The 13,363-nt window shown below is 45.1% G+C and overlaps 1 protein-coding gene across 1 annotated transcript in view; it reads left to right on the top strand.

The window, feature by feature from the left end:
- The window catches only part of scn8aa (sodium channel, voltage gated, type VIII, alpha subunit a), a 46,784-nt gene that overhangs the window by 27,571 nt on the left and 5,850 nt on the right, over positions 1-13,363 (top strand). The window contains exons 18-25 of the mRNA XM_084680066.1: positions 1,195-1,312; positions 1,446-1,600; positions 2,163-2,336; positions 7,233-7,355; positions 12,149-12,433; positions 12,774-12,827; positions 12,961-13,098; positions 13,252-13,356. Coding sequence (XP_084536192.1) covers positions 1,195-1,312; positions 1,446-1,600; positions 2,163-2,336; positions 7,233-7,355; positions 12,149-12,433; positions 12,774-12,827; positions 12,961-13,098; positions 13,252-13,356 — 1,152 coding nt within the window. The remainder of the gene's footprint in view (positions 1-1,194; positions 1,313-1,445; positions 1,601-2,162; positions 2,337-7,232; positions 7,356-12,148; positions 12,434-12,773; positions 12,828-12,960; positions 13,099-13,251; positions 13,357-13,363) is intronic.

The raw sequence follows: 13,363 nt of genomic DNA, 5'->3' as shown, positions 1-13,363 counted from the left end.
TTTAAAAGTCGCGTGTTTAACAAGTGGTCGTTTGACTTTAACTCGGTTTTACTCTCACTTTGCCAAATGCTTGGGGCGGTAGTTATGTTTCTGTCATCTTTATATAGACGACGCAGAAGATTAGCTTTAAAACGCTGAGCATATTGTATATGTATATTGCATGCGTGCTGTTATTGCAAGGTTCTACCCCATTGTTGCTGCGGTTCCCATCTCCCTCACCATGCAGTGGACAGGGGTGTTGCTTTCCTTGTGCTTCCCTCCATCTCCCTCCAAAGCACTGATGTAAACTCCATTACTCAGCGCCCTCATCCAACATCATTCGGCCTGGAAGAAATGGATATGGGCTGACCTGTGGCTTTCTCCCAACGATAACAAATGCATTTAGGACGGACAGAATGGATGTCTCTGCCAACCGATAGCATCCGATAGCACAGAGCTCAGTTGTTATGGATTTGAATGTGCCATTTATCTCTCCATTTCAGTTTCACATTCACTCTCAGATGCTGTGGGTAAGTGCAGTAGATGTGTAAATAGTTTAGGAAGGGTCATTTATGGCCTCAGTACAAACTGCAAATGTGGACTTTTCGACAGGTCTGAAAATGCCTTTGTAAGCAGAGATGTGTTAAAACGTTTGCTGACCAAGACCGTAGGTCGGAAAGTCCATATTTGGTTTCTTATATACAACAATAATACGTGGGAAAATCCCAAATCAAACAGGAAGAATCTGGAGCAGACATCATGTTGTCAAGGTCAATCACTACATCTCCAAGGCTAGGTCTGTAAAAGAATGTTTGCAGACCTCTGCGAACTTTCAGAAGTCTGCAAACGTTTTTGCGGACTTCTGAGATCTTCTCTGGACCCATAAGAACAGCGTGTTGGTCTAATTATAATATTAGTATATAAGAAACCATATTGTCTCCATGGTAATGCGCACTTACTGGTCAGTTCAATGTTTTATACCCCGTTCCTGGCTGGGTTATTTAGATGCCTTATCTGAACCCAGATGCACTAACGAGGTCCGCATGGAGGACTGCTTCAGAGCAGCTCTGCGGTGTCAACTATTACTTAGTGTTCCTCTAATCCACTAGAGTCCTGGGAGAGGCCAAAGGCCCTGGGGACAGGGCAGCCTCAGGACGGCTGACATGCGTCAACATGTTTGTGTTTGTGCGTGTTTGTCTGTGTGTGTGTGTGCAGCTGGACGACACCAGCTCGTCAGAGGGCAGCACCATTGACATCAAGCCAGACGTGGTGGAGGAGGTGGTGGTAGAGACGGTGGAGGAGTATCTGGACCCCGACGCCTGCTGGACAGATGGTAGGGTGGAGGCCCCCCCTCCCGACACACACACACACACACACACACACACCCTCAATACGCCGGTCTATTGGCCTCAACGACTTTCGGAGGGCGTTTATGATGTGTGATGCCCGTGCCTTTTGCCTGCCAGGTTGCATTGCCAAGTACAAGTGTTGTGACGTGCCCATCACCCACGGCTGGGGGAAGCACTGGTGGTTCTTGAGGAAGACGTGCTACCTGATCGTGGAGCACAACTGGTTTGAGACGCTCATCATCTTCATGATCCTGCTGAGCAGCGGAGCGCTGGTGAGGAGGGCCGCACACAGACACTCTTACCGCACACTCTGCCTTTCGGTGCCGGCAACAAAACACCAGAGCCTACAATGTACAATTTCGGAGGAATCTGAGGGATAAAAAGCCCAGCAGGATTCGACATGGGGTCACCAGTAACCATCAAATAAAACACTCTATTTTGCACACAAGCCACAGAGGGGTATAGATGGAGATGGCCCGTGGCCGTGGTGTCTGGGGCGGGGGTCGATGCGAGCCAGAACAAGATGGGGCTGAGCTGCACCAGGCCGGGGAGCGGCGGGGAGGGGCCACCGGTGTGATTAATGGACTGTACCATTTATTAGATAGGGGATCTATTTCTGGTGCCAGGAGGCCCGATGCTCTCAAGCATGTCAAATGATACTAAAATAAGAGCAGTGAACAGCGCTGGGAAGACTGGGGGAGGAATATTCCAAGCAGGCGCTTTTTTCCCCTTTGTTCCCCTCCCCCAATCACAAACTGTGAATGATTGTTAGTAATCGGTCATGCCCCCCCCCCCCCCCCCCCCCAACTCCTCTGCTGTTGTCTCCTCCTCCAGGCCTTTGAGGACGTGTACATTGAGCAGAGGAAAACCATTCGGATCATCCTGGAGTATGCAGACAGGGTCTTCACCTATATATTCATCTTGGAGATGTTGCTCAAATGGGTGGCCTATGGCTTTGTTAAGTACTTCACCAATGCCTGGTGCTGGCTCGACTTCTTCATTGTGGATGTAAGTTCACCTTCCTGAATACTGAACGTTCACGTGTTGGCTAGGGTAGGAGGCTAGGGTAGGAAGCGAGGATAGGAGGCTATGGTTGGAGGCTAGGGTATGAGGCTAGATTAGGAGGTTAGGGTAGGAGGCTAGGGTAGGAGACTAGGGTAGGAGACTAGGGTAGGAGACTAGGGTAGGACACTAAGTGGTCCTCAATCACACCCTGTTGGGGGCAGCAGTAGTGATGTATCATAGAGATACATACAGACAAAGCCACAAATATATTAATATTAATAATAATTATAAATATAGAATGAACATTACCAGAAAAATAACATAGAAAAATATTATTGTTCATTATGACTTATACTACATGAACGTTTTAATATACAGTTCTATTTTACATATGCATTTTTATACTATAAATAATTTATAAGATATATTATATATAGATTTTTTATGTTGAGAGAACTGTGATTTCTGTTAAATCACATAGTAATGAGTAACATTTCATATACGTTTTTCACCCCCGTAGAATAAAGTAAATGCCCTTGTTGCTGACCAGGGTGTGGTTAGGTTTCTAGGGAAGAGATAGAATAGAAAAAGTATTAAGAACCTTCATGGCATATAAAGGGGGACAGACATATTTACACTCTATGATCAGTGGTATTTTTGTAGTCTTATTGTCCTAATAGTCATTTAAGATGACATGGCATAAACTACACTGACCATCTATACAGTACGTATGCCTGTCACCTTTTAGATCTCCATGAAGCAACAATATCTCCCTGTGTTTACTTGGGTTCCTGTCAGTTCTGAGACGCTTGAATATAAAAGGGGATTCTATGCTTGCAAATCTGGAGTTTTATTTTATTTATTTTTTACCGTTGTTGTTCAACCAAGCAAGGAATTGTGTTGTCATTTTCCCTTAATGCGCAAATGGAGACCAATTCTAAATAAGACAAAAGATTCAAATATCAATACTCTGATATTGTAATACAAATATCATCACAAATTAGAATCAGCCAATCAATAACCCAGTTTATTGATCTGTATATTCAAGCCACGCTCACCCCAACAACGGGATATTTGTTAAAGTTGTGTCCTTGTCTGAAGTGTCCAATGCTGTCTTTAACTTGCTAACTGTTTACTATGTGTCTCAGTCCCCCTGTATCTCTCTGTGTATCTCTCACTCTGCTCCTTTTGTGAGGTAACTTTGAAAATCTTAGAACGGGGGAAATTCTTCATCCCATTCTTTGACTCATTCCTATTTGGGTTTTGGAATACATTTAATTAAAGAAATTAGCGAATGTGAATGACTAAATTAATAATTTAACACTTTATAAAGGCACTGAAATATTGTTTAGAGAATATTTTGCCATTGGTTGGAGGAAACCTTTGTTGACGGGCAGATTAGGACCCAGGACTATGTCAATGGATGAATGAAGAATCTCCCAACGTTCTGACATTCACCTTGAACTAACCAACTCTCTACAGACTATAACACATCACACATCTAATATGTGAAAGAAAAACTGCTAAAATACCTGAAGTGGGCCAGATGATAGAGTAATCAACCATAATCAACCCCTTTTTTCTACGTATACAGTAGCATCTAAAAATGATGAGTAAACACACTTAAATTATAATTTACACAATGACAGTGGCAGTTAATACTGGCAGTCATTATAAATACAAAAATACTACATATCACACATACACCGTGGTGATCCATGTCTTCACCAATATGCATTTGGCTCCAGCTCTTGTTGCGTGTGAAATGGAATGAAGAGAACACGGACACTGATATAAGGATGTTATAGAAGACACTCCACCCTCAGTATTGATTCTGCCAAAGACATAATCACATTATAGTTTCAAAATTACCCTGTCTCCCCCTCACTCCTCCCCCATGGACTGACTGCATTGCAGCCCGCACCCCCACCTCCCAACAACGCTTCGGGCCTCCTCCAGAGCCAGGGATTGTGATGATAACCACAGTGTGTTGTTGTGAGCTAACACTTGGGAGAGAACAGGAAGCGACGTTTTCCCAAGCATTTGTTACCCAAATGACCCCCCATCCCCCAAACCCCGTACCCTACCCCCCATCCCTTTCCCCATCCTCCACCAGTTCCCCCTTAAAGTCTCCATCCTCCTTCTACCCCAGGAATGTTTGACATTGTGCTGAAATGTAATGATGGTGGGGACAGGCGGCCGGCGGTAAGTTGGGTCCTGACTAGTGGTCTCCCCCTTTAAAAGCTGCTGTCATTCTGCGTCTGGGTGGTGTGTTGGCCTGGGCCTCTGGCCTCCTGTGTCGTTGGTTATGATAACCATGTCTGTGGGCTCACAAGGGGGACACCATCATTAGCATGTATTACTTTTGAGTGTGTGTGCACTTCTCTGTGTGTGTGTGTGTTTCATATACCTTTTGTGTTTTGATATCTCATGTTTTGGTTATCTTTTCATTTACCGCCTTTTCAATGTCACTATAATATTGTTATTAGAAGGTAGCCAGAGAGATAATATAGAATATTAGGAATCGGAAGTACTTTATCTTCACTTTACAAATACAGAGAAAAAATAAATAATCCTGTATAGAAAAAAACGAAATAGTGTGGCACATGGTAGCATTGTATATGGATAAATATATATACAATCCTTTCCTTACAATTCCTCGTAATGATACTATTGTCGAGAGGAAGTGGATTCATCCTCCATCCGACATTTTCCTTTAGACGTTTTTACCATTGTTTTGTTTCTGTTGTTCCTTTGGTTTTAGTCGTGTTGTCTTTTCTGTTTCTGTTCTGTTTTGCCGCCATCATGGGATCACAGCCCCCGATGTCACTGGCCTTGCCTTGCAGTGAAGGGGCCGCCAGGACGCTGAGGTCCCCCACACGGCTGGCCCGCTGTGGGGGGGGGGCCACGCTTCCTTTGAAGGGGGGGCACTCCAAGGGGTCAGGCTCAGGCTGAAGGTGACAATTACCCCACATAATGAACTGTAGATAAAGGCCAAATCTTCATTCCGTTTTTGTAATACTCGCCATTGTGTGTCGAGTGGCTTGCCAGAAGTGAGCCGTTTTCAATACAGGGCCTACTGTTTTGTAGTAGGGAACGGCTAGAAATTTACAGTAGGACCACAATAGCATGTTCCGGACCAACTAATGGTCTTTGTCCAATACTTTCCCTCTCTGGTTACGTCCGAGTCAGACAGAATCCCACCTCGGACTGTTGTGACAATGTTCACCATCATCACAGTAAGAATGTCGTCAGAATGAAGATTTTGCCTTTGTTAGAAATCCCCCCTCTGTGACTCTGGTCAGCTTTGGATGTTGTGAACTTTTGGCGGTGAGTTTGACCGGTTGTGTCGGTGTTGGAGGTGCCTTCAAATGTGTTTACTGTTAAATATACACTTTCTCAAGAAACTGGTGCTTTCTCACCCCAGGTCTCGCTTCCTACAGTATAAAATATGGCTGTTAAGGCAGAGAAGAATATCTCATGGATTGACTTAAAGCCTGTTAGAGCCTGTTAGACAGGTTTAGCCCGGGAAAAATTGATAAATATTATCGCAATAACGCTCCCAAGCCAATCACATTCTAGCATGGACTGAAGTTTGCCCCATCTCCATCCTGGATCCTTACTCTATTACTCTACTCTGGTAAAAGATCCCCCCTCCCCTCTTAGAAGCCTCTAATGACTGGTCTTGTCCGGTTTGTGTCAGACAGTTTCCTGCACTCATCCCCTCTCCCTCCTTGCATCATCTAAGTACATCTTATTGACCACTCTCCCCATCCTCCATTTCCTTCTTTGTTAACGACACTTGACTTTGTCAATTAGCTTAGCTCAGCTGGATGTCTCTGTTCCCAAGGTGCTGCACACATGATCTCAAACGATGTTCTTGAGGGACATTGAAAATACTCAAATCCCCGTCTTGAAGCCTGAGGAAGTTAAGAGCACTAGAGTGCAGCAGCTGCTGTTAAGGTACAGGACGCATCAGTTTCTTTGAGGGGGTGTGGTGTAACTCTGTGTCATTATACTGTTACTCTACTGTCCAATTCTACCGTTACATTGCTGTGCGTCATTCTACTATGATTGGACTGTGTGCCATTCCGTCCTTTCAGTGCCGTCCAGTCCTAATGACCAGCCGGTCTTCCTTTAACCCTCATCCCCACTTCTGTGTGGTGACTGTGACTGTGGCTCTCCTTGGTTTACTGTGTGAATACCTGGATGTGTGTCAAATGATCCAAAAGACGTTGGCTGAAATGACGCACATGTATATGCTTACCTGTATTCTTTCTCTTAGGTTCCGTTAGTTTGTCTGTCTTAAATTGTATGGGATTTTATGCCCCAGCCCAAGAGCGACATGGAGAGACAATGTTAGAGGGGCAAGGGTAAGGCTCTCAAGTCTGTTGGGTTTCTATGAATTTCTACAGGGGTAACCTCTTTACCTTCCCTCCCTTCCTCCCTCCCCCTCCCCCACCCGACCCCTTCGCCTGTGTCTATACTAAATCAGTCATGCAGCACACTTGTCTGCCTAATTTTCCCCCTGTTTGAGTCTTATGTCTCTCTCTCTTTCTTTCCCTTTCCTCTCTCTTTTTTTTCTCCTCTCAACCACAAGTTTCTTTGCAGGTACAAAGGACATGTCACGCCTCGTCAACTGCCCTAAAATATCTGAAACAAATCCCTGTGGCCTACTGCTACTAAAACACACTACACACATAAAACCTATACTAAACAATTACCTTCTCTCTCAGTGTATATACATGTATAAATGCAATATTATACATGCATATACATGCATAGATTTATGTGTGTATGTCAAGCAACTCTCCGGCTATGCCAGGGCCATCTCTTCCCTAGTGAATATTCTCACTTCTAACAGTTTGGAACCTCTTTTGCTTCTCTGTTTTTGTGTAGGTGTCTATAGTCAGCCTTGTAGCTAATGCGCTGGGCTACTCCGATCTAGGGCCCATTAAATCACTCAGGACACTAAGGGCCTTGAGACCCCTCAGAGCCTTGTCACGTTTTGAAGGGATGAGGGTAAGAGCCAAAGCTAAGCAGCTGATCTTTCCGCATGCCCATTCAACAGTTAAAGCATGCTAGAAACTGATCAATAAGAACCAACTTTATAAGAGAACAAAAAAAAATACAATAATCATATTGGGGGGATTTTTCAAGACCAGTAGCCAAAGACAGGAAGTCACCTTTCCATGTACACAAATCCATTACTTTCGACGTAAAAAAAAACAAGTCATGATGCAGCTATAGTAAATGTTATACTTATCCAAAATACATATTATAGTGGATGAAATTGAATCTTTTGTTATAATCCCTATTTGGATTGAGTTTTTTTTAGAACTCTCTACATAAAAAAAGAAACTGTGAAATAGCAGGATATGCCATAAAGCTGCCTCATCACACAAGACTAGAAAATTGCTTATGTCATATTTTTTTGGGATTGGCTTGATAGGTGTTAATGTGAAATTAGTCAAAGCTGTATCAAAAAAATGCCAAACGACATGCCATCTCATGGAAAATTTTCAATCAACAAATTGGCTGATCATCTGACGTAATTCTCAACTACTGCTTTTAATCTAGAACTCCCTTCCCTCCACATGTGCCCCGCTCCCCTAACACATACCTACCTACCCAGTTCACCCCATCCCAATACATTTGGCTCAGAGAACAACCAGTGGGAACTAGGGATCCCAATCACCCCCCAACCCCTCCCCCCCCCCCCCCCTCCCAGCTCTCCAGTCACAACACAAGCTTGACCTCACAAGATGACTTGAAAACAACCACGTGGAGTAATCTGTTACGTCAACAATAATGGAAGCAGCAGTAATACTGCAGTCCTTGTCGGCCCAAACCATGAACCATGTTGTCTTCTACTGATTCATTGGTTTCTTCTAAAGCGGCCAATCCTTTGGCCCAAATGAAAAATGAATTCTCTGGTTGTTTCGGCCATCTTATTTGCGATGTTCTACTAACTGATTGGTCCACATTGTGACTGGTGGGGTACTGATGGGTTGGGCCTGGTTGTTGTCACCCATAGTCTCTTCCTCTCTCTCTCTCTCTCTCTCTCTCTCTCTCTCTCTCTCTCTCTCTCCCTCCCTCTCTCTGTCTCTCCCTCTCTCTCGACCCTTGGACTGGTTGCCTTTGTCTTCTAGTTTGAGCTTCTCTTCTGTACCACAGCCCCCACTCCTCTCCTCCAGACCCCTCCATGTGTGGCACTGTGCAGCACTCTGCCTTCCCCTCCCTCCCTCCCTCCCTCCCTCCCTCCCTCCCTCCCTCCCTCCCTCCCTCCCTCCCTCCCTCCCTCCCTCCCTCCCTCCCTCCCTCCCTCCCTCCCTCCCTCCCTCCCTCCCACCCTCCCTCCCACCCTCCCCCCCTCCCCCCTCCCTCCCTCCCTCCCTCCCTCCCTCCCTCCCTCCCTCCCTCCCTCCCTCCCTCCCTCCCTCCCTCCCTCCCTCCCTCCCTCCCTCCCTCCCTCCCTCCCTCCCTCCCTCCCTCCACTGCTCACTCCATTTCGGCCCATGTTCTGCTGGGCCAGCTGGCCGGGCGGGTCACCACCGCACTCTCTCCTGCTTTTCCAGGATCAATCTTATCAGGGACTGAGACAGAAAACCACACACTCACATTGATGTGGGTTTGGGAGGAAATTATTTGTTAAGCTTCTGCCAGTTCCTTCTTTTGACTTTCTTTGTGGTCAAAACATCCAACGGACTTGTTAAAAACAATTCTAGTCTCGTAGTTTAAATCAAATGAATAATAGTTGACTTGGTATGGACTTATTTGGTCAATGTACAGCACGTAGGCACACAGGCCAGATTTAACGTCTTTGGTTTGGTTTTTGGTGGATTTTGACCCACGGCAGAAGCTTAGGAAATATGTGAAGCTGCCATCTCAAGACATTACTGTCACCACGTCATGGCACAACACAGTGCATACTACAGGTCCCACATCCTGTTGCCTTCCAGTCCCACAGGAAGGGAAACTGGGAGGCAACAGTGGGCCCAGTTGGAGCTCTATCATAGAGCAGTGGATTGGGAAGGGGGTGGGGGAGGCATGGGCCTATCATGACAGCGTTAGGACAACACTCTCAACCCTTTAGGCAGAGAATGGGTCTCCCCTCTCAATGGCCCAAAAATGACAGACCAGGTGAAGGACATTCATACTCTTTTCAGAGGAGTTTTTCAATTTGAACTTCCATTCATATAGAAATTTCCCATTCATATTATTTATCCAGCGGAATAAAAAAATGATGCCGTGGCCAAAACAAGCAGACATCAGAACCTTTAGGCCCTGGATAAGCTTCATGGATGTTCTTATGAATGCAGAAACAAATACCAATGTGGTAGCTGTCAGTTTGTGTACTTTGCGTAGGGATAATACTAGACTGGTCTGAGCAGTCATTTTTGGGGTTTGGTACAGTTATCATAGAACCTAATTGTTGTAGAATGTTCCAGTCCTGTACCAATGAGCCTATGAATGACCACATTCATAAAGTGTATGTGGTAGGAAGTGAGGGTGGCCCAGTAATGCAAGTGAACAACAAAATAAATGCAAGAATTTGATCCCGCTGTACCAATTTACTTCCTTTATAATGTATTTGTTCATCAATTGACTTGTCATTTTGTTTGGAACTGAATGAAAATTGAGGTCAACGTGATAAATAAATGGACAGGGAAATACGCGAATGGAGAGATGACACCATATGAAAGAGATTCTGGAGAGTTAGAATGTTGAGAACCTTTACATTCCCTCTGCCTTGAGTTTTCTGGCACCTTGGAACGCAGGACGCCAATGCAGCTCAACAGCACCGAGCTTGGCAGTGCAGCTTAATATAGAACACATTGCACTGCCTAACATGCAATGACCGTGGGCTGTTTTGACTGATTTCTTAAATGCTCTCTCTTGTTGCTGCTTTTGGAATTTCATTCGTCCTTTTTTTGCGCAATGCATCCTACGAGAATGACACCGTCACTAGTCCTTATGCCGGTCACACTAAGAACAATACTTTTTTCCCAATTCTGCTTATGAGCTTTGTCCGCAATGACCAAGTAATAAGAATATTACTGCATTTTTTTGTTTATTTTCAAACAGACTGCCAACGATCAACAGGATATTGCAAATGATAATGTTTACCACTGGGCCATTGGATATCAGCTCTGAGCCCTTGCTGCTGCATATTAAAGATTAGCAGACGACACATAGATATTCCTATTAACAGTGACACCCAGGCACAGGTTTTGCCATATTGTATTCATAGCTCTCGATTCCTGTTTGACTGGATCCATACCGTACTGTATGTTTGTTAGTCGCAGCAGTGGTCCCATACACTGATTAGACCTATAAGCAAGCAATGATATGGCCATTATCTTTTTATCTCTCCATCCACACATTTCTCTATCTATTTATTTATTGATTTGAACGGTTCTTGAGATTGCACAACAATGCCATGTAACACGCATGTACTATCTAATTGCCGATGCACATTATGCACTTTTGAAAGCCATTTTCCCTCTTTTGATAAAAAAAAGCACATCCCTATTCCTAAGTACCTGGAATTTTTCCAACCTGTCAGTTCTAGCTTAGCTAGAGCCAGAGCTAGCAGTCGTTCTCTCAGCGAGTGTACTGCTGTCTGTCCTATGGGACCAGTAGGAGGTGTTCAGATGCAGTGCATTGTGAGCCCTATTAGCATCCCAGAAAGATTGACTTTCACATACATTTTCTATGGATAATAAAAGTATTATTTTACCGTCCATACTGTTTGTGTTCAAAATTGCAATGAAATACATGGCAGTCCATATATGAAACTCCCGAAGATTTAAAAATGACGTGTCCAACGCTTGAAGATCACATACAGACACGACATTTTAAAAGTAGTGTGACGACACCTTTATCGAACTCTGCACACGCTGAGAGAATCCTGCTCTGAGAGCTCAGCACCCCCCCCCCCCCCCCGACGCCCCCTCCCCCCCGCCCCCGCCCCATCCCGTGTCTTGTCTGTATGAGGAGGGAATATGGCTCCACAAATGAGTCTGCGAAAGACATGCATGCTCAGCTGTCTGCCTGAGAGCTGCTGGTCGGCCTGCCTGACACTGTCAGTGAGCGCTCCACTCTGCGCTGAGCTTACTGCCAAATGAGTGTACTGGAGGCGGTCCGACTAGATGCTAGTGGGGGCTAAAATTTGGATCTAAGGCGGGGAATTTACGAGATTAGAATGCTGTAGTGTTATTATTCGTATGTAACTAACATGTCATATGTGCTAGTCCGGGAGGTGGGGTGTGTAAAATATGTGTTAGGCCAAGTGTCAGAGAGTGCTCATTGGGGGAGGCGGGGAGGAGGGGGGGGGGGTGTTGTTTAGTGTAGAGCTGAGGCTGCATACTGGTATTGCGATCCTCCATAGGTCCCTTCATCTGCACCATAGCCTGGATGATCAGGAAGACAAAGTGTTGTGTCAGTGCATGTGCTCATCCCCCTGGGCCAGCCACGTGCTGGGTCAGATCAAAGCGTGATGCGGTCACATTAGTGAAGTTCCAATTAAAAACGGGACTGTCACCGCTCTCTCCCTGTGCTTTTAAGTGCACCGCAGGACCCCTACACCCTAGGTCACAACTATCCAAACGGCCACAGCTGAATGCGTGACGCCACCTCGACGGAATTCCACTCCTGTGTTTAAAACGCACTTTTTTTTCGCTACACAAAAGCCACATTTGATCCGATGCCATAGCAGTATGCAGCAGCATTCTATAGGCAGGGTTTGGTGTCACAGGGTTTGCTTCAAGGCTCTCACTCTGTCATGTCCTGTCTTCCCCGGTCTGGTCTAGGTGGTAGTCAACGCCTTGGTGGGTGCCATCCCTTCAATTATGAATGTGTTGCTGGTTTGCCTCATCTTTTGGCTGATTTTCAGTATCATGGGGGTCAACTTGTTTGCGGGCAAGTACTACTACTGTTTTAACGAAACCGCTGAGGCGTACTTTGAACCGGACGTGGTCAACAACAAAACGCAATGCCTGGCCCTCATGGCTGCAAACTATTCTGAGGTCAGGTGGAAGAATGTCAAGATCAACTTTGACAATGTCGGCGCCGGCTACCTTGCCCTGCTCCAAGTGGTGAGAACGGCCCCTCTTTTCTCTTCCATCCTGTCCTCGTGTCTTTTTCCTGGGCAGTCTCTCTGTCGCTCACTAGCTGTGCGTTTCTCCTCTCACTTGCCCATCCATGTCTTCTCACGGTGCTCTGAGGCTCTGTTGTACTTCTATTTATGTATTTGTCATCATTGTTGCTTTTTCTGCACTCTTTCCTCATTTCCTTGTTTCTTTCCAAGCTCTTTTGCAGGACACACATCATGTTTTGGTTTGCGTTTGGGTATCTCTTTCCATAATTTGAACATGATACATTTTCTTTGGGGCTTCCACCCTCGTCAATTTGACTTGTATCTCCCCTTTTTAAAAGGCCACTTTCAAAGGCTGGATGGACATTATGTACGCAGCAGTCGACTCAAGAAGGGTATTATAACATACCGTTATGTCAGTGATTAGAACAATGTTTTTTGCACTGTGTACAAGAGGTAATGACAGCTATTTTAATACCATACGCAATCCTGTCAAATTAGCATGTTTAACTTTTCATCTCTGTTTAGGTGGAAGACCAGCCTATTTATGAAGACAACATCTACATGTACATCTACTTTGTAATCTTCATCATTTTCGGCTCCTTTTTCACCCTCAACCTCTTCATCGGTGTGATCATTGACAACTTCAACCAGCAGAAGAAAAAGATAAGTACCCTTTTCTGGCATGCCCTCTCTATGCTAACATTATTATTTCAATGGATGGCTGCTTCGGGTCCTTCTGCCCTTGGTGTTTATGCACTGGTAGACTTACCCTAATAAAAATAGGGTTGTAACCAAATCTTTGTGTATCCCCTATACTTTGGGGGTCAGGATATCTTCATGACAGAAGAACAGAAGAAATACTACAATGCCATGAAGAAGCTGGGTTCCAAAAAACCCCAAAAACCTATTCCGCGACCACAGGTTTGCC

This window comes from Hypomesus nipponensis, chromosome 18, assembly GCF_054491055.1.
Source record: "Hypomesus nipponensis isolate SF chromosome 18, ASM5449105v1, whole genome shotgun sequence".
Lineage (NCBI taxonomy): Eukaryota > Metazoa > Chordata > Actinopteri > Osmeriformes > Osmeridae > Hypomesus > Hypomesus nipponensis.
The sequence above is the reverse complement of the archived record's forward strand: the minus strand, read 5'-3'. Positions and strand labels throughout refer to the sequence as shown.